Raw genomic sequence first — 21,554 nt, forward strand, 5'->3', positions numbered from 1 at the left:
AATCCACCTTATTCCAATCCTGGCCCCTAGTCCCCTTCCCCTATTGCGCGAGCATCTTGCGCCTTGCGTTGTCGATTGCGTGATCGAGTGGGCAATGTTTCGACATAGCCCATTCGATCATGCCCTAAACGACGGAAGTTTGGCAGGCTTTCGGTCGTAGGTTCAGTAATTAACTGCGAAATATATGTTTATTTTACTGTAATTTCGAAGTAATAATGTAGGTTTTGGTGTTTATAAATAATTGATTTTATTCTAAATGTTGAAATTAACCTAAATTCGTATTATAGAGGGCCTTGGTACACCAACGATATGTTTCCGATTATCTGACAAACTAAAGTTAGGCTTAACGAGTTCTGTGTCAGACATTGTTTATCAAAACATAATTAGTTGAAGTAGACAGAAGAAAAGAGACGCGGAAGTGAAATTCGGTTGCGTTTTTCGTAAGTTGCTATTGTTTTCATCGTTAATTACTTAAATTTTAATGATTAAAATTGAAGAATAACGAGTGACTAAGGTTTTTTTGAACAGTTAGGTTTAACTTTTGAAAAGATTTTATTTCCTTCATGGAGCGAGCCAGCAAAGCTCTTAGACGGTAAGATTATTTAATTTAATGTAATTACGCGCGTTTAGTAGTCTAATTAGGGTCAGATAATTAGTCTCCATTGTATAATGAATTATAGGAGTGGTGTTAGATTGAAGTCATTGGGTGGTGGTCACGCTGATCTTAATATCATCTTGTCTGAGCTTAAGGATATTAGAATGGCTGCGAAAAACTTCATGACTTCGCAAAATTCTGGTACATATTTTACCTTTTTTTTTGCACTTGGAAACTATAATTAAGCCCCAAATTGTGTTAATTAGTGTCCCAAGACTTAGTCAAATGGGCTGCTACGGGTGATAATAGAGCTATACAAGATATTATGGGGCAACTTAATGAGTTGAATGCTTTATGGACTGATGTCCAGAAAGATTTTATCGGTAGGCAGAAGTAATTTTTGGTATTTTAAAACAGTTTTATATAATTTAAAGAAAAACAACGCGTATTGTATTTTAGACCATTTAAGGGATTTCAAATATCAGTTTGAAATGATATTAGAAGGTGAAAAACAGGTAGATCAAGCTCGTAATCACTTAACAAGTTGCGAGCTACGTGAAAATAAAACCCGTAAAGAATTAAAGAGGGCTGCTAAAGTAAGATTGACCCAAACCATAGCCCACTTGATCACGCTGGCTGCACGCGCTCTAGAAGCCCCCTCAATCGACCCTAAGAATGAAAATAACATAGGTTCGGTCTAAACTTTCAAACCCGTCTGGTTTTAACATGGGCGTCTATGGGAGGGGACCAGTTTTATTAACGTTTTTGGCCCAAATAGCGCATCCACTGGTTCAAATCTCTCGAATTTTTAATGAGACGTGTATTGAAAGGTTTGATATTATCCTGTAAAATTTAAAGTCTTCAGCTATAATAGTTTTTTTTATAAAAAATAAAAATCATTACATAGTAGAGAAATAAATCCTTCAATTTCTCTACTATGTGATGATTTTTATTTTTTATAAAAAAAACTATTATAGCTGAAGACTTTAAATTTTACAGGATAATATCAAACCTTTCAATACACGTCTCATTAAAAATTCAAGAGATTTGAACCAGTGGATGCACTATTTGGGCCAAAAACGTTGATAAAACTGGTCCCCCTTCCGTAGACGCCCATGTTAGAACCAAACGGGTTTGAAAGTTTAGACCGAACCTATGTGACGCGCCGCATTCGCGAGTTAACATGTAAAAAAAATCGTTTGGACGGGCTTCTAAAGCGCGTGCAGCCAGCGTGCGTGATCAAGTGGGCTATGCCCAAACATAGCTGTTTTGAGGACTTTTTTTTGTAATAATTTTGATATTTTTGGTAGAAATCTACCGTTGATGAGATAAACAACTTAGAAATCAAACTTTCCCAAGCCGAACGTTCAAAAGACTTGGCACAACTTGAAGTTGTTGAAAGACTTCATGAAAATGAAGCTGTTAAATTAATTAGGCTTAAGGAAGGTCTATTAAAACTTTCTGACGCTTATTTAGAAATGGCTTCTAAGTGCGCTATCATTTTTGAGGCTCAGTCGGTAAGTTTGGCTAAAATTAAAAGAAAAATCTTTGGTGTTACCAAGAAGTGATATCTAGTTTATTAGGGAGAAGGTATAAATTCGCCTCCACATTTCCAGCTTTATCTCCAGTCCAAACGTATAGTAGGTCCGGAGTTAATCCCCGCCTCTAAATTACAACCAGCCAGCATCTCATTGGTTCTTGAAAACTCACGTCAGCGCGTCTACGCGAATGACAACGAAAATTACAATCATATTTTCCGACTGAGGAGAGTGTAGCGAAATAGCCCGGCTTCTCCTTTTACGTCCCCCCTTGTATTTTAAAAGGGGGACTGGGACTATGGCGCGCGAATACTTAGGCATCTTATACCTTCTCCCTAATAAACTAGATATCACTTCTTGTTATTACCTTTAATTAAACACCCTTAATTTAATTATAAAGGAAATATCCCATCAATTACCTGATGTCCATGAACGTGATTTACACGAAATTAAATACACTGGTGATATTGCATTGCGTTTTTCTTTTAATTGTTTAGCTTAGTCATTGTTACAAACAATTTTCCACCCATTTTCTTTTTTGACCATATTATTTCTCGCTGTGTAATTGCGGTGAATGAAAAATTAGGTTCGGGGACGGCTAAACAAGCTGTAACAAAAGCCAGAGAAAAAGTCCAAGACTATCAAAAACATCGTTATCATATAGTTCCGACTAGTCTTGAAATTGGTAAGCAATTTTTTGTTGTAACTTTGGCTTTGGGGGATGATATTGCCTTTTATAGGACTGAAACTACTCAGTAGGGTCAACATACTTTAATACTTTTGTTTAGCAGGGTTCATACAAGCCCCCCACCCCGATCGGGTAATCTTCTACCGCCCCCCCGATCGGGTAATCTTCTACCGCCCCCCCCGATCGGGTAATCTTCTACCGCCCCCCCCCGATCGGGTAATCTTCTACCGCCCCCCCCGATCGGGTATTCTTCTACCGCCCCCCCCCCGATCGGGTAATCTTCTACCGCCCCCCCCCGATCGGGTAATCTTCTACCGCCGCCCCCCCCGATCGGGTAGTCTTCTACCGCCCCCTCCCCGATCGCGTAATCTTCTACCGCCCCCCCACCCCGATCGGGTAATCATCTACCGCCCCCCCCACCCCGATCGGGTAATCTTCTACCGCCCCCCCCACCCCGATCGGGTAATCTTCTACCGCCCCCTCCCCGATCGCGTAATCTTCTACCGCCCCCATCCCCCGATCGGGTAATCTTCTACCGACCCCCCCCCCCCACCCCGATCGGGTAATCTTCTACCGCCGCCCCCCCCCGATCGGGTAGTCTTCTACCGCCCCCTCCCCGATCGCGTAATCTTCTACCGCCCCCCCACCCCGATCGGGTAATCATCTACCGCCCCCCCCCACCCCGATCGGGTAATCATCTACCGCCCCCCCCACCCCGATCGGGTAATCTTCTACCGCCCCCTCCCCGATCGCGTAATCTTCTACCGCCCCCATCCCCCGATCGGGTAATCTTCTACCGGCCCCCCCCCCACCCCGATCGGGTAATCTTCTACCGCCCCCCCACCCCGATCGGGTAATCTTCTACCGCCCCCCCCACCCCGATCGGGTAATCTTCTACCGCCCCCCCCTCCCAATCGGGTAATATTCTACCGCCCCCCCCCCGATCGGGTAATATTCTACCGCCCCGCCCCCCCGATCGGGTAATCTTCTACCCCCCAGATCCGGTAATCTTCTACCCCCCGATCGGGTAATCTTCTACCGCCCCCCCCGATCGGGTAATATTCTACCGCCCCCCCCCCGATCGGGTAATCTTCTACCGCCCCCCCCCCCCACCCCGATCGGGTAATCTTCTACCGCCCCCATCCCCCGATCGGGTAATCTTCTACCGCCCCCCCCCTCCCGATCGGGTAATCTTCTACCGCCCCCCCACCCCGATCGGGTAATCTTCTACCGCCCCCATCCCCCGATCGGGTAATCTTCTACCGCCCCCCCCTCCCGATCGGGTAATCTTCTACCGCCCCCCCTCCCGATCGGGTAATCTTCTACCGCCCCCCCTCCCGATCGGGTAATCTTCTACCGCCCCCCCTCCCGATCGGGTAATCTTCTACCGCCCCCCCCGATCGGGTAATCTTCTACCGCCCCACCCCCCCCGATCGGGTAATCTTCTACCGCCCCGCCCCCCCGATCGGGTAATCTTCTACCCCCCCCCGCCCCCCCCGATCGGGTAATCTTCTACCGCCCCCCCCGATCGGGTAATATTCTACCCCCCAGATCCGGTAATCTTCTACCCCCCCGATCGGGTAATCTTCTACCGCCCGCCCCCCGATCGGGTAATCTTCTACCCCCCAGATCCGGTAATCTTCTACCCCCCCCCCGATCGGGTAATCTTCTACCGCCCCGCCCCCCCCCCGATCGGGTAATATTCTACCGCCCCCCCGATCGGGTAATATTCTACCGCCCCCCCCCGATCGGGTAATCTTCTACCGCCCCCCCGATCGGGTAATCTTCTACCGCCCCCCCCCGATCGGGTAATCTTCTACCGCCCCCCCCCGATCGGGTAATCTTCTACCGCCCCCCCCCGATCGGGTAATATTCTACCGCCCCCCCCCCCCGATCGGATAATCTTCTACCGCCCCCCCCCGATCGGGTAATCTTCTACCGCCCCGCCCCCCCGATCGGGTAATCTTCTACCCCCCCCCCCCCGATCGGGTAATCTTCTACCGCCCCGCCCCCCCGATCGGGTAATCTTCTACCCCCCCCCCCCGCCCCCCCCGATCGGGTAATCTTCTACCGCCCCCCCGATCGGGTAATATTCTACCCCCCAGATCCGGTAATCTTCTACCCCCCAGATCCGGTAATCTTCTACCCCCCCGATCGGGTAATCTTCTACCGCCCGCCCCCCGATCGGGTAATCTTCTACCCCCCAGATCCGGTAATCTTCTACCCCCCCCCGATCGGGTAATCTTCTACCGCCCCGCCCCCCCCCCGATCGGGTAATATTCTACCGCCCCCCCCGATCGGGTAATATTCTACCGCCCCCCCCCGATCGGGTAATCTTCTACCGCCCCCCCGATCGGGTAATCTTCTACCGCCCCCCCCGATCGGGTAATCTTCTACCGCCCCCCCGATCGGGTAATCTTCTACCGCCCCCCCCCGATCGGGTAATATTCTACCGCCCCCCGATCGGGTAATATTCTACCGCCCCCCCCGATCGGGTAATATTCTACCGCCCCCCCCCCCGATCGGGTAATCTTCTACCGCCCCCCCCCCCCCCCCGATCGGGTAATCTTCTACCGCCCCACCCCGATCGGGTAATCTTCTACCGCCCCGCCCCCCCCGGATCGGGTAATATTCTACCGCCACGCCCCCCCCCCGGATCGGGTAATCTTCTACCGCCCCCCCGATCGGGTAATCTTCTACTCCCCCCCCCCCCGAATCGGGTAATCTTCTACTCCCCCCCCCGGATCGGGTACCCGCGCATCCCTAAATTAAATTTCCTTTATGCTTTACAAAATACATTGCAAAACTGCAACATAAACTTATATAATACTTTCTAAAACGCTATTGTCTACTATCTTAATGTCTTTTAGATCCTCCTCCACCTTACACACCTGGATTCTACGATCCCTCATCTGGGCGACCATTTGATGGTCCTGTTGATTTTGATAATAGTTGTTACCCCACCCCTTACACGGCCATTGTCCCTACTCGTCAACGGGCGATAGGTCATAGCAGCCCAGTATCTCCTTCCTGCCCACCTTACCCCGTTTCACCGGGAAGTAATAATATTACGCACTGTTTGCCACCCCCTCAACCCATTCCTCACCCTCAACATCGCCAATCAAACTGGGTTTCTTCCCCTCCTCGTGATCGCAGCGCCGATATAAGATGGAATGACGAGGATTACGAAGATGATTTATCCGAGGCGATGGGTGCTGCTAAGATTTAAGTTTTTTTTTTCGCTTTATTGAATTCATTTATATATTACACCCAAAAAACGTACCCTAGAATCTTAGCCAGAGAGAAAAAACAAACAAAATGCCCAATAATAATTTTTGAGACGGGGGGAAAAAAAAGTAGAACTGAAAAATCCTACAGTGGGGGGGGGAAAATCATCCGGCAATTTTTTATGATGATGCGTAGTTTTCAGACTAGGAGAGTTGATACCATTTACATCAGGAGGCCAAGCTACTTGGTGGACAAAGTGCACTGCAGTACCAACTAGCTCGGACTCCTGGTGTAAAAGGTATCAATCCTCCTTGTCTGAAAAATTATTAATTTCAGAGCTTACATCAATTTGTTTTTTTATTTATTTAATTAATAGTATAGGGTTATTTATTTATTTACAACTATATAATCATGCAAACTACTAAAATTAAGAGTAACCAATTTATTTGAGCTTAGGCCTGAGCTTTTTTAAAGGGAAAGGACAATAAACATACCATTATGCCTTAAAAGAACGACCTTTTTCTAAATATAGACGGAAAATTATTAAAAAAACAATATAAATGATCTCTTATTACAATATGATAATTAGTTTGCATTTAATTAGTCTTAAAAACAATCAAGGACTACTGCGCCATCCACCATTGGTTTAGTGGCGTCTGCTAGCCAGAACCATGACCTTATCCTTACCTCTCGTAGTCTGTGAGAAATCAACCAATCCCGTAAGGGTAAGAGGTTCGGTTTAGCAGACGCCATTGGTTTAGTGGCGTCTGCTAACCAGAACCTCTTACCCCTCCAGGATTGGTTGAATTCTCACAGGTTAAGATTGGTAGGGGTAAGAGGTTCGGGCTAGCAGACACCATGCACTAAACCAAGGGAGGGTGGCGCAGTAGTCCTTGATTGTTTTTAAGACTTAATTAAATGTACTAATTATCATATTGTAATAAGAGATCATTTATTTGAATTTTTATATTTAATTCCTTTTATATTTAGAAAAAGGTCGTTCTTTTAAGGTATAATGTTATGTTAGGTGTTCTTTTCCTTTAAATAGTATAGGAATATTAATTTACAACTATATAATCATGCAAACTAGAAAATTGAAGAGTTATGCTAGCGGAAATTAATTATATTTGAAAGATTTACGCCTGAAGTATCGCTATTTTAACTACTTTACTAGTTACTAGTGGGAGAAAAATTTAATTAATCAGAGATGTTAATTTGAAAATTTCTCCACCAACCAATGAAATTACTGCTTTGAGTTAATTAATTTCGGGGAAATATATATTTCTATTTATATTTTGAAGAAGTTTGTTGGTGGAGCCACGAAATATTGAATTATATTTTACAAACAATATCAAAACACTTAAAGGGAGGGTGAAGTAGAAAATCAAGTGATTTTTTTATCGATTCTTTTACTAATTATAAGACCAGTCTGCATAGTCAAACATTCAGGAAATACCAGCTCCGAATGATTTTAAAATTCAAATTAGGTTCAGATTTTAAGGATAATTTGAAATGAGGACTGCCGACCAATCGCGTAACGCCCTGCCTTTTTGTTAACAAAATTCTCGTGGCACGTTCCGTGTAGATTGAAATTTATCACGAGATTTGATAAAATTAGGCGCGCGACGTGATAATCGTGGAGCGTGCCAAGAGAATTTTGTTAATAAAAAGGCAGGGCGTTACGCGATTGGTCGGAGGTCATTCTTTAAAATCATCCTTAAAATCTGAACCTAATTTGAAATAATTTTAAAATCATTCGGAGCTGGTATTTCCTGAATGTTTCACTATTTGCAGACTGGTCTTATATTTAGTAGAAGAATCGATAAAAAATCACTTGATTTTCTACTTCACCCTCCCTTTAACGAATGTAGGATATTTCAATTCTACTTTTTTTTGACCAATGGTTAGTATAAAGGGGGTCAGGACACGCTAAAATTGACAAAGAAATATATAATTTTTGGATTATGAAAATTATAAAATATTAGTATAAAAAAAAATACCAAAAAAGAAAAAAAAAAAAATTATAAAAAGCATATTTTGATAGGGAAAAGTTAAAACAAAAAAAAAAGCTTAAACTTAAAAGAATTTGGGAGTGTTTTTCTGGCCTGCTTAGTACAATCACGTGTGTAAAATTGATTTCCCAAGGCCCCAATACGTTGTGAAGGATCATTATTTCGATTAGTTTTGAAATATTTGATCAAATCCTTAATTATTTACCTACGGAAAGTTTCGTTACTTTTTAAACACAATCAATCAATCCCAGTTGAGTTCTAATTTCAATTCTACATGACAAAAATAGTAGAATGATTGACAATGACAATATTATACCGGTTACCAACAGAAATGGAAGTAATTTTGAAGCAATTCTTACTCAGATCCTTTTATTTACATTACAAATTCTTAATTAATTCTACAATATATATACACACATATATACCCTAATTTAGTTCTACGCTAATGTCCGAATCCTGTATGTAACGTGAAAATTTTGAGATGAAATTGTTTCTTTTTTTTTTCTACACTTATTGTTCTAATGTCACGGCGCTTATTTATATTTATTCTTTATTATTTTAAAATCCGGTTTAAGAAAAAGATTTCAAAAGTGAAACGTAATTAAACTGCCAATTAATGAAATATTACAACTTTTAATTGATTATAGAAGGATAAAAAATATAATTATTTTTGTGCTTCCAAAATATATATATTCGTCTTCCCACCCTTTCCCTAATGATAGTTAATTAATTAAATTGGGCTTTATTATTTAATTATACTTAATTTTTACCTTTAAATATCAATCTACATTGACACTATATCATCATAAGGTCATAAGATATCTTCCATAAGTATAACACTTCCTATAGTCTGATGCCACGAAGTTTTTCGTGACGTTACACATGATACCACGAACTTTTTCGTGAAGTCACACATGATACCACGGACTTTTTCGTGACGTCACACATGATGCCACGAACTTTTTCCTAGCGTCACACATGATACCACGAACTTTTTCGTGACGTCACACATGATTCCACGAACTTTTTCGTGACGTCACACCCTCCTATCTCTTACCTTGGTTTTGGCGTCCATATTGGAAGTCGTCAGCCCTGGCCATACAATTTAGACAATTGACGTCACGTTGCCCTCTAAGTACGACTCTATTCTTCGTAATTCTAGAGAATTAATGAGAGCTAGTTCGTGAATGACGCGAGAATTGACTACACTCGGTTTTGCAGTCCATGTTAGTATTTTGTCTGTAGTAAGCGTTTGACAGCGCCTCACTAGGCGTCGCTTTACGAGAATATATGACGTTACACCATGAATCTATATAACTATGAATATACAGCTGCGTTACGCTGTCTAACCTCTCGATAAGGTTTAGGCGGGGCTTAGCGAAAGGAGACATCATTCACGTGTCTGCTAGTGTTATGAGCGGGAGAAGGGAGGGGGAGTCCGGGGGGGTGTAAATTCGAAACGTCACTTCCTCTTGTCTTGTGATTGGCTATTAGAGCTACGCAAAACGCGTCAAAGCTAGGAAGGTAACACCCAAACCAAATCGACATGATAGAAATGGCATATGATAGAGCTGTGTATTCATAGTTATATAGATTCATGGTTACACTATGTCACTTCGTGACAAGCTCTCAGTAACCAGTGACAAACTTATGGAACATAGCTTATCATTCATTCGCCAATACTATTGGTTCGTGAATTCATTTACCAATGTTAATTGGTTCATTTAGTTAAGTGTCAATGTAGACGAGAAATTATTTATTTAAAAGAAGCTGTAATGAATAACAGTTAAGGTTTACTACATTATAACTTAATTTAATTACCTCGGTCACAATTTCAAATAAGGCCGGCCTCTTTCCGGTGCGTCTTCAAGTAAGTGTTATTCATTCCTGCTTCTTTAAAATAAATAAATTCCTGGGTAACCAACCAACCAATTTTCACCGTTACGTTACTTCTTTATTTTGCAAAACAAACTAAAAAAAAAAAAAAGGTGCAAATTGATAAATAAATTTAAAAACAGGGTGATATCTTAATTAATTTCTTTGCACCATTATGACAAAGAAAAAAAATTATTTTAACAATCGTAACGTAGACCTAAATAATTAAATTAAAAATCTCACAAACTTATTTTGAAAAAAAAAAATAATTAAAAATTTATCATAGGCCTTAAATAAAATCAGAAGTGAGATGAGACCAGAAGTACTGAGCTAACCAAATTCTTCACTCGGCGAAAGTGAATATTCTTGATAACGCAAGAACGGTTGGCCCTCTAGTGTCGGTTTCTGAATTTTCCCTCCAAAACGTGAGACGCTCGCGGTGGTAGACGGCCGAACTAGATTCAAGCACCCGCGTCCGTGTTCCGCGGCTTTAGGTTGAGGGGAAGGGGGTAGGAAATGTTTTTGGAACTCAACCAATTTTTTTCTCTCTAGTTTTAGCGCGAGGGAAGCGGCATAAAATCCTCAAATTTGTTCACTAATGCCAGGATCTATTACCAATGCTAGACTGGCCCTTCACTTCTAGTCTCATCTCACTTCTGATAAAATTAAATTCTAGTTAAAATGAACCTAATAATTGCAAAATAATTAAAAAAATAAGAACAACCTAGAAATTGCTAATGAAACAATAAACGCAACGCGCGCTTAACAATTAAACGAGTATTAATTAACAAAATAAAATAAATTAATTAAATGATGGAAAAAAATTAATTCTATAGAATATATAAAACTATATAAGGAACAACTTTTTTTATAATAAAAAAAAATTAATAAAATAAAATAAAATTAAATGAAATGAATTGACGAATAGACGCATAAATTACTTTTTTCTAATCATAATTTATTATTTTCTGTTCATTTTTTTTGTTTTGTTAGTTTGTCGTCTATATATACAGTATTTACAATTTAAATTCACCAACAGTAACTTTCGTACCAAAAACCTTTTTTTTTTTGCATCATTATATAAAAACCTTATTACACATTTTACAAAAACGCCAGAAAAAAAAAACATATTTGATTGCAATTAATATTCAATTATATAATATATATTTCCTAAATTATAATGCTAAAGTGTCTTTAAAAAGTCTCTTAACAGTTGTGCTCACTGACGCTGTTGCGAGGCTCGAAGTTTGGTACGCTATCTGCAATAAGAGAAAAACCAACCACGTGGAGTCAAGTTCGTTCGTTTGGTAAGATGTTAAAATTAATAATGAGGTTATCTAAAGAAGCACGTGTTAAGGCATCGTTGCCGGGTTAAAATATAGCTCAGATTCAAAATCAAAAGATGATAAGGCAAAAATTTTATAGATAGCAACCACGTGGAATATTTATAAATAGTTTTTTTGACTCTTTTTTTGATCTAGATTAGTGTTGCCAGAAGTGAGATGAGACTAGAAGTACTGAGCTAACCAAATTCTTCACTCGGCGAAAGTGAATATTCTTGATAACACAAGAACGGTTGGCCCTCTAGTAGCGGTTTCAGAATTTTCCCTCCAAAACGTGAGACGCTCGTGGCGGTAGACGACCGAACTAGATTCAAGCACCCGCGTCCGTGTTCCGCGGCTTTAGGTTGAGGGGAAGGGGGTAGGAAATGTTTTTGGAACTCGGATCAATTTTTTTCTCTCTAGTGTAGGCGCGATGGAAGCGGCGAATAAAATCCTCAAATTTGTTCACTAGTGCCAGGATCTACTATCAATGCTAGAGCTCTTTACTTCTAGTCTCATCTCACTTCTGGTGTTGCAGAGAGCAGAAAGCCTTTTAAGTTACGTAAGTATTTTCCTTAGCTGATTAGAAGCCTTTTTTTATTTCAGGGGTTAAGGCATTTTATGATGATAGGATGGGAATGGGGTCATATTTATTTATTTATCAATAATGGATCGTGAAATTGATGTTAGTGAATTGCATTGCGTGGGTTAGTGATAAAAGAAATAAATAAAAATAACCTTTCTTTTTTAAGAGAGAGTTATTGGTGCAGAGAACGAACGAACAAAAACATATCAATATTTATGTGGAATATCCAATGTTTTTTATGGAGCTACCACAATATTTTCTGATTAAATTTTCCATGACGTTGTTGTTCTCTGCTCAAACAACTCTACTGGATATTTTTCATTTATGGGGTCTCTAGGTTTGAGCAAGAAGTGATATCTAGTTTACTAGGGAGAAGGTATAAGTTGCCTAAGTATTCGCGCGCCATAGTCCCAGTCCCCCTTTCAAAATACAAAGGGGGGGGGGCGTAAAAGGAGGCCGGGCTATTTCGCTACACTCTCCTCAGTCGGAAAATATGACTAACTTTCGTCACTCGCGTCGTCGCGCTGACGTAAGTTTCAAGAACCAATGAGATGCTGGTTGTAATTTAGAGGCGGCGGGGATTAACTCCGGACCTACTATACGTTTGGACTGGAGATAAAGCTAGAAATATGGCGAATTTATACCTTCTCCCTAATAAACTAGATATAACTTCTTGGTTTGAGCAATGCTTTTAAGCTGATCTCCGAATGATCTAGAGCTAAAGTTAAAGAAGGGCTTACTTTAAATAAGTAAGGTTGAACATCAGAATAACTTGTATCAAAGATCAGTTCTAGCTCTGACTGGTTAGGCATTTTGGGGACAAAATCCAGCCTATTCATAGCTGCCGCAATAGCTAAAACTTTATCCGCTAAGACATCTCCAACTTGCTCGCGAAATATTTGACGCTCTAGAAAAATTAAAGGTCTATCGTTAAAAATCATCTAACATTTTAGATCTTTTGCTCTTAAAGTCCCGGGAGGGTGAAGTAGAAAATCAAGTGATTTTTTTATCGATTCTTCTACTAATTATAAGACCAGTCTGCATAGTGAAACATTCAGGAAATACCAGCTCCGAATGATTTTAAAATTATTTCAAATTAGGTTCAGATTTTAAGGATAATTTTAAATAAGCCCCTCCGACCAATCGCGTAACGCCTTGCCTTTTCATTAACAAAATTCTCGTGGCACGTTCCATGTTGAATGAAATTTATCACGAGATTTGATAAAATTTGCGCGCGACGTGATAATCATGGCGCGAGACATGGAACGTCCCACGAGAATTTTGTTAATAAAAAGGCAGGGCGTTACGCGATTGGTCCTAAGTCCTTGTTTAAAATTATCCTTAAAATCGGAACCTAATTTGAATTTTAAAATCATTCGGAGCTGGTATTTCCTGAATGTTTCACTATGCAGACTGGTCTTATAATTAGAAGAAGAATCGATAAAAAATCACTTGATTTTCTACTTCACCCTCCCTTTAAGTAGTAAATATTTACCATGCTCATTTGATAATGTAACAATACTGATTTTTAAAGTCCACACCTCCCAAGGTATGCTTTCCGGTGGGAAGGGCCACCTTGCGCGTTTTTTCTGATAGAATTCCAGAGATATCTGATAGTGATAATAAAATTAGTGATACATTTAAATTTCAACCTTTCTTTAATGTAAGAAAGTAGTCTTAAATACCTGGCCAGATTCAGGGCCATCACTACTCCTTAAAATATTGCTAAACGCGCTAATTTCTTTGGAGACTGTTCTATCGAGATCGTAAGAAGAGCAGCGAACATAAGTGAAATCAACAAAATCACATGAAACGTCTTCGTAACCTATAGTACCAGCAGAAAACCTGCCTTCTTGTTCATAATGAAACTAATTAATAGTAAAGGAGAGATTAGAAAAGTTACGTTTTAAGCTCAAAATTTTGGCTTTCATACTTTGCCGAAAGATCTATGAAATAGAAGAGTATGAAATATGGAAGAAACAACCTCCGGAACCTGTCGCCCTTCCACCGACTATAAAATATGAAATAATTACTTAATTTCCCGTCAAAATTACTTAAATTAAATTGCTTTCTGAATTTAATACCAGTTCAAATATTTGTGACCTTGCATTCATAATTCGTTAAATGGTGTGAGATGAATTTGTTCCATCGTAATTTTGACTCATAGATTTCAGTTTTATTAATTCAACCTCATCTAGAGGGAATTTCAAATTATTACAACACACTTAAACAATGGACCAGGAAATATATGCATGCATTAAGAGCATTTCAAGAACAAGGTGTAATAATATTTGAGTAATGTGGTCTATAGGCCTAGCCCAAGCTGTGGTTCAGTGACTTTTAATTACAGGTCTTTCATAATCTAATCATAATCATGGGTAGTGAAGTAAGTTATCTAATTAAGATAATGAGGAAGTCAAGAATCAAGACGAACAAGTTATGATATCCATTATTATATAGTAACTTTGAAAGCCTTGAAGCTTTCTTTCCATTACACCCACTTTTGACTAATATTTGCCAATAAAAGAAACTAGAAAATTTCACAAGGTCCAAGCATTATGGGATGCGTTGGCTCTAGCAACGTGAAAGGATTAGGGGGGCAAGACTAAAGTACAGAAAAAATCGAATGTGCCTAAGGTTGCCTAAGGTCGGAAATCACTAAAATCCCAGTCGGGCGAAACGGCGGTAGAGGAAACTTCATCCTAAACGTTATTTTTCACCAAGGGGACCGATGGGGAGTAAAATACATTTAATTATAATTAAAAATGATTAACATTTTACGAATTTAAGCTTTTCTATCATTCAAAACATCTAATTCTTTAAAAAATAACGATTTACTTTGACGGCGTTAGGACCACTTAACTCCGCCCACAATTCTGTACTTTAGTCAGCTTAGGCCCCTTTATGTTTCTTAATTATCCCGGCCTAATTCATTTAATTATTTCAATTAAAACCAATGTTATGAATTAAAAAACACCCCCTTTCACCCACTGTAACTTTACACTTTATTTCCTTAAGTAATCCTTATTAAAACCACCCCAAATCACCCTTAGGCACCCGCTGAGTATGATATACTTTGTCAACCAATAATGAAACCGGATATTTCTGGCGGGTGATTCGAAAAATTCTGTACTTTAGTCTGTCGATCAATTTCGAGTTTATTTCCGAAAGTCGAGCAAATTAAATAAAACAATCGATTTAGAACGACTAATTATCATGGAAAAAGGCTTATTCAACATCTTTTATGATTATTCCATGCTAATTTAAAATTTTCGCCCCCTTAGGCACCCTAAAAAAGGCCATCTTTACACTTTAAACGCTTAAATTTTAATTATCAAGGTCTTCTTACACAATATAGCTTACAAATATAATTATAATTAAACAAATTAATGTGGTAAACCTTCATTTCTACCCTTTGGAAACCTCAAAACAACGAAATCCAAATATTCATCTTTAATTGATACGATAAAGGCTCGAAAGATGCCGGTAGTGCATGCGAGAAAGATATCTTCAACTTAACTCCTCCCACAATTCTGTACTTTAGTCAGCTTAGGCCCCTTTATGTTTCTTAATTAATTCGGGCTAATTCATTTAATTACTTCAATATAAACGAGTGGTATAAATTAAAAAACACCCCTTTTCATCCCCTTCAAATTTCCACTTAATTTTCTCAACTAATTCTTATTAATACGACCCCAAACTACTCTTAGGCACCCGCTGAGTATGATATATTTTGTCAACCAATAATCAAACCGGATATATCTGGCGGGTGATTCGAAAAATTCTGTACTTTAGTCAGTCGATCAATTTCGAGTTTTTTCGCGGAAATCGAGCAAATTAATCAAAACAATCGATTTAGAACGACTAATTATCATGGAAAAAGGCTTATTCAACATCTTTTATAATTATTCCATCCAAATTTAAAATTTTCGCCCCCTTAGGCACCCTAAAAAAGACCATTTTTACAATTTAAACGCTTAAATTTTAATTATGAAAGTCTTCTAACACAATAATAATTACAAATATAATTGTAATTAAACTAATTAATGTGGTAAACCTTCATTTGAACCCTTTGGAAACCTCAAAACAACGAAATCCAAATATGATATATATTCATCTTTAATTGATACCATAAAGGCTCGAAAGATGCCGGTAGTGCATGCGAGAAATATATCTTCAACTTAACTCCGCCCACAATTCTGTACTTTAGTCAGCTTAGGCCACTTTACGTTTCTTAATTATCCCGGCCTAATTCGTTTCATTATTTGAATATAAAGAAGTAGTAATAATTAAACAAAACACCTTCTTTCACCCCCTGTAATTTACCACTTTATTCTCTCAAGTAATCCTGATTAAATCTATCCCAAACCACCCTTAGGCACCCGCTGAGTAGGATATATTTTGTCAACCAATAATGAAACCGGATATTTCTGGCGGGTGATTCGAAAAATTCTGTACTTTAGTCTGTCGAGAAAATTCGAGTTTTTTCGCGGAAATCGAGCAAATTAATTAAAACAAACGATTTAGAAAAACTAATTAACATGGAAAAGGCATATTCAACATCTTTTATAAATATTTAACGCCAATTTAAAATTTTCGCCCCCTTAGGCACCCTAAAAAAGGCCATTATTACAATTTAAACGCTTAAATTTAACACAATATAGATTACAAATATAATTGTAATTAAACTAATTAATGAGGTAAACTTTCATTTCTACCCTTTGGTAACCTCAAAACAACCGAAACCAAATATGAAAAATATTCGACTTTTTTATCGCTTTAAAAAATACAATAAGCTAGTCTTCAAATATCATATCAATCACGATACCAATCTTCATTAAAACTAGTTAATTATTTTCATCCCCTTAATTAATGGCGTTACGAAAAAGGCTCTACACGTGTCGGGAGTGAACTTAACTCCGCCCACAATTCTGTACTTTAGTCAGCTTAGGCCACTTTACGTTTCTTAATTATCCCGGCCTAATTTGTTTCATTATTCCAATATAAACAAGTGGTATAAATTAAAAGAACACCCCTCTTTCACCCCTTGTAACAACTTACTGCAGCACAGGGGATATAATGAGTAAAGGTCAGGAAAACAAAATATAAAAACAAGGGCTTTAAACTATAAAATCAAAAGTAGAAGTTGAGTTGGGGTGAAATCTGAATCATCCACTGTCACTTTTAGCAAATCAATAACCTTTCAAACGGGTATAAAAAAACTAAAGGGGCATTGACAAAAACGAAAAAGGGACTGTGAGACGATATAACGGTTACATCCCTCTTCACTAAGATAAAAAATATATAGGTATAAATAATTTAGCTTAATATCTATATCAAAAGTTGCATTATTTTGATGGATACTTGAAACCGAAACCCAATTAAACTCTTAGGAAGCAATTAGCAACATACAATTTCTGAGAAAATATGAGAAAGACCATCCATAAGGTTGTGCAAGAGCTATAGATTTTACTATTCTAGTGGACTTTAATGCACGAACTTATCTCTTTCCCAATAATGACTGACATGGCAAGTTAATATGTTTGGGCATCGGCGTGTGTCACGCAGTGGTTTTACTTTATCATAGCGAAGAGCGAACTAGTCAATCTATGAACATAAAATAATTGAAAAAGAATGAACTACAAAATTATTTAAAACAAAAACTGTAGCGACAAAATTAAAAATAAACTATATAGCTAGTTGGAAGTAGAAAAATATAAACCAAATAGTTGCATCTGTAAAATAAATAATAAAATCTCTACAATCAGAGTGGTTCTGCGTCGGCTTAAGACGGCGACGGACTTCTTGGGGCCTCCGGCTGGATGTTCTTTGGCCAGGGAATTCTCAGTACGGGACCTCCTCTTATTTATAAACCCTTTTACCAAACCTAACAATAGCATGACGCACATCTTAGTCCTACCTTAATTTCTATTTTTTTAAATATAACACTCCTATGTTAAAACCCTTTGCATGGTTGCCAATACAGTAGTAATACATAAAAGTTAAAGGGACAAAGGGTAAAGATAATTGGTCTATGGCGAAGGTGAGTCGGACTTGAAGAAATGAGAAGAAAGGTGCACGATGTTGGTGACAGTGAGTCGGACCTAAATAAAAGAAGACGACCCAAGGGCTAGTAATAGCAGCCACATCGAGACCTTGATAATTAAAAGTTAAGCGTTTAAATTGTAATAATGGCCTTTTTTAGGGTGCCTAAGGGGGCGAAAATTTTAAATTGGCGTTAAATATTTATAAAAGATGTTGAATATGCCTTTTCCATGTTAATTAGTTTTTCTAAATCGTTTGTTTTAATTAATTTGCTCGATTTCCGCGAAAAAACTCGAATTTTCTCGACAGACTAAAGTACAGAATTTTTCGAATCACCCGCCAGAAATATCCGGTTTCATTATTGGTTGACAAAATATATCCTACTCAGCGGGTGCCTAAGGGTGGTTTGGGATAGATTTAATCAGGATTACTTGAGAGAATAAAGTGGTAAATTACAGGGGGTGAAAGAAGGTGTTTTGTTTAATTATTACTACTTCTTTATATTCAAATAATGAAACGAATTAGGCCGGGATAATTAAGAAACGTAAAGTGGCCTAAGCTGACTAAAGTACAGAATTGTGGGCGGAGTTAAGTTGAAGATATATTTCTCGCATGCACTACCGGCATCTTTCGAGCCTTTATGGTATCAATTAAAGATGAATATATATCATATTTGGATTTCGTTGTTTTGAGGTTTCCAAAGGGTTCAAATGAAGGTTTACCACATTAATTAGTTTAATTACAATTATATTTGTAATTATTATTGTGTTAGAAGACTTTCATAATTAAAATTTAAGCGTTTAAATTGTAAAAATGGTCTTTTTTAGGGTGCCTAAGGGGGCGAAAATTTTAAATTTGGATGGAATAATTATAAAAGATGTTGAATAAGCCTTTTTCCATGATAATTAGTCGTTCTAAATCGATTGTTTTGATTAATTTGCTCGATTTCCGCGAAAAAACTCGAAATTGATCGACTGACTAAAGTACAGAATTTTTCGAATCACCCGCCAGATATATCCGGTTTGATTATTGGTTGACAAAATATATCATACTCAGCGGGTGCCTAAGAGTAGTTTGGGGTCGTATTAATAAGAATTAGTTGAGAAAATTAAGTGGAAATTTGAAGGGGATGAAAAGGGGTGTTTTTTAATTTATACCACTCGTTTATATTGAAGTAATTAAATGAATTAGCCCGAATTAATTAAGAAACATAAAGGGGCCTAAGCTGACTAAAGTACAGAATTGTGGGAGGAGTTAAGTTGAAGATATCTTTCTCGCATGCACTACCGGCATCTTTCGAGCCTTTATCGTATCAATTAAAGATGAATATTTGGATTTCGTTGTTTTGAGGTTTCCAAAGGGTAGAAATGAAGGTTTACCACATTAATTTGTTTAATTATAATTATATTTGTAAGCTATATTGTGTAAGAAGACCTTGATAATTAAAATTTAAGCGTTTAAAGTGTAAAGATGGCCTTTTTTAGGGTGCCTAAGGGGGCGAAAATTTTAAATTAGCATGGAATAATCATAAAAGATGTTGAATAAGCCTTTTTCCATGATAATTAGTCGTTCTAAATCGATTGTTTTATTTAATTTGCTCGACTTTCGGAAATAAACTCGAAATTGATCGACAGACTAAAGTACAGAATTTTTCGAATCACCCGCCAGAAATATCCGGTTTCATTATTGGTTGACAAAGTATATCATACTCAGCGGGTGCCTAAGGGTGATTTGGGGTGGTTTTAATAAGGATTACTTAAGGAAATAAAGTGTAAAGTTACAGTGGGTGAAAGGGGGTGTTTTTTAATTCATAACATTGGTTTTAATTGAAATAATTAAATGAATTAGGCCGGGATAATTAAGAAACATAAAGGGGCCTAAGCTGACTAAAGTACAGAATTGTGGGCGGAGTTAAGTGGTCCTAACGCCGTCAAAGTAAATCGTTATTTTTTAAAGAATTAGATGTTTTGAATGATAGAAAAGCTTAAATTCGTAAAATGTTAATCATTTTTAATTATAATTAAATGTATTTTACTCCCCATCGGTCCCCTTGGTGAAAAATAACGTTTAGGATGAAGTTTCCTCTACCGCCGTTTCGCCCGACTGGGATTTTAGTGATTTCCGACCTTAGGCAACCTTAGGCACATTCGATTTTTTCTGTACTTTAGTCTTGCCCGGATTAGGGCCTTAATTTATAAAACAAATGGGTTCAAAGCATATGTTTAAAAAATGAAAAATCCATTCCGATTTTCCCCTTTTTACCCTTAAAAAAATAAACATTGGAATACTCACTGTCTATTATCCTATAAATAAAGCGATGGTGGTTTGTTTTTTATGAGTTTTTTCAGCAGCGCGAGTTCTCTAATCTATATTTTCTCGTATCACGGGTCCGAAGGATTACGAAAAATGCGCTTTGTTCTTTCTTATTTTCTGAAAATGTGGATTGTGGAAAAAAAGCCTCGCGAGGTTCGCAGCTTCACTGTAATTTTTTCGAAATCTCCTCAAATCATTGGCTGTCGCCTTCAGCGTTAAAAAACCTTAGCACGCGCGTATCACGACCGCGAACGACTGTGTAGCACGTCAAGGACCCGAATAGATCTAATTATTTTAGGCTTAGCATTAGCGTGATGAGGGTTAGATAAAAAATAGACCTGCCAGATGGCGTTAGCGTCTCGGACCCCTGGCGTATTCATTGGGAAACACGAGTAAAATATCGTTTTTGCGGGAAAGTTTGAAGGATGTACGTCACGCCACTCACGCGCGCGACGCGAATCGGTAATTTTTCTGAAGAAGTTCCATTGTTTCTAGGGCCTAGCTCGTGTGATTAGAATAGTTGAACATTTTGGAAGCTTGGATTTTTCCTGGGATGCAAAATAACTGTAAGTACTATTTTATTTGTTTAAATTAGTTCGTGGTTTCTATACATAGTTTACAGGCGTGGAGGATTCCTACCATTAACACAAGGAGACCAAGCGAGTGTAAAATCGTCTGCTATTTTACAATCTATGTTGCCTGGTCTCCTTGTGCAAATGGTATGAATCCTCCACGCCTGTAAACTATGTATTAAAGAAGAAAGTTGGAAAAGTAAGCCTCTGGTTTAACCGCCAATGACCTTTGACATGCATAAACGTTGCGCGTGGAAAAGGCGATATAGAGGATTGTACTATTAAGTTGGGGAACTGCCTATTCCTATATCGTTGAATGTTTTTCGAAGCTCTATAAAATATTAGACAAAATGGAAAGACCAGTAGATAACGTGCAACTAGTGAGGCACAGTCAAAGTTAAGAAATGGGGGAAGAAATTTCTCTAGCCCCATTAGTGCGCACTATATATCGATGTTTAATTTCTATAATCGATAATAATCTTCATAAATACACGAAACGACACTTGATATATTGTATTAAATTTAAGCCTAACATTTCCCTATATACTCGTACCGTTTGATCACCCTCATTTTACCGACATAGTTTTTTTTAAAGAAAATTAAAACAACCTGTACGGCAAAGAAACAAAGCAAAATAAAAAAATCCTCGTCACTAATTAATGTCAGGAAAGAGTTTTTTTAAAGAAAGAGTAATTCCTATCGCATGAGAATATAGTTTGTTTCCCCGCCATTGCGCAGCGCGCTGACAGAAGCGACCTTTAAAAAAATGGAACATGAGTG

General features: G+C 38.5%; 2 protein-coding genes across 4 annotated transcripts; one reads left to right on the top strand and one right to left on the bottom strand.

The window, feature by feature from the left end:
- Positions 1-55: 55 nt before the first annotated feature.
- LOC149610371 (uncharacterized) lies at positions 56-10,857 on the top strand. 3 transcript variants are annotated; one of them, XM_089859210.1, is made up of 10 exons: positions 56-217; positions 288-440; positions 529-592; positions 681-796; positions 862-978; positions 1,055-1,191; positions 1,906-2,112; positions 2,534-2,594; positions 2,720-2,818; positions 5,692-10,857. In XM_089859210.1, exons 3-10 carry the CDS (start codon positions 564-566, stop codon positions 6,048-6,050), a joined length of 1,125 nt encoding a protein of 374 aa, XP_089715336.1. In that variant the 5' UTR covers positions 56-217; positions 288-440; positions 529-563; the 3' UTR covers positions 6,051-10,857. The 3 variants fall into 3 exon arrangements, with proteins under 3 accessions (XP_089715336.1, XP_089715338.1, XP_089715337.1); XM_089859212.1 differs by having other exon boundaries at positions 533-592; XM_089859211.1 differs by having other exon boundaries at positions 142-209.
- A 16-nt stretch (positions 10,858-10,873) lies between these two features.
- On the bottom strand, positions 10,874-20,502 carry Atg101 (autophagy-related protein 101). The gene is made up of 7 exons (XM_089859224.1): positions 20,182-20,502; positions 13,929-14,038; positions 13,778-13,855; positions 13,530-13,712; positions 13,340-13,454; positions 12,585-12,751; positions 10,874-11,195 (listed from the first exon to the last, which is right to left on the bottom strand). The coding sequence occupies exons 2-7, from the start codon at positions 13,956-13,958 to the stop codon at positions 11,112-11,114; spliced, it is 657 nt and encodes a 218-aa protein (XP_089715350.1). The 5' UTR covers positions 13,959-14,038; positions 20,182-20,502; the 3' UTR covers positions 10,874-11,111.
- Positions 20,503-21,554: the final 1,052 nt, after the last annotated feature.

This window comes from Phalangium opilio, unplaced genomic scaffold (assembly GCF_054372755.1).
Source record: "Phalangium opilio isolate 3A_F unplaced genomic scaffold, DU_Popi_V2 ptg000329l_1, whole genome shotgun sequence".
Classification (NCBI taxonomy): domain Eukaryota; kingdom Metazoa; phylum Arthropoda; class Arachnida; order Opiliones; family Phalangiidae; genus Phalangium; species Phalangium opilio.

Coding starts and splice junctions, on each gene's coding strand:
- LOC149610371 (XM_089859210.1), top strand. CDS start 564: ATGGAGCGAGCCAGCAAAGCTCTTAGACG. Junction 797..861: donor CATGACTTCGCAAAATTCTG/GTACATATTTTA, acceptor TGTGTTAATTAG/TGTCCCAAGACTTAGTCAAA. Junction 2,595..2,719: donor ACACGAAATTAAATACACTG/GTGATATTGCAT, acceptor ATGAAAAATTAG/GTTCGGGGACGGCTAAACAA.
- Atg101 (XM_089859224.1), bottom strand. CDS start 13,958: ATGAATGCAAGGTCACAAATATTTGAACTG. Junction 13,713..13,777: donor TTCATAGATCTTTCGGCAAA/GTATGAAAGCCA, acceptor ACTATTAATTAG/TTTCATTATGAACAAGAAGG. Junction 12,752..13,339: donor TACATTATCAAATGAGCATG/GTAAATATTTAC, acceptor TAATTTTTCTAG/AGCGTCAAATATTTCGCGAG.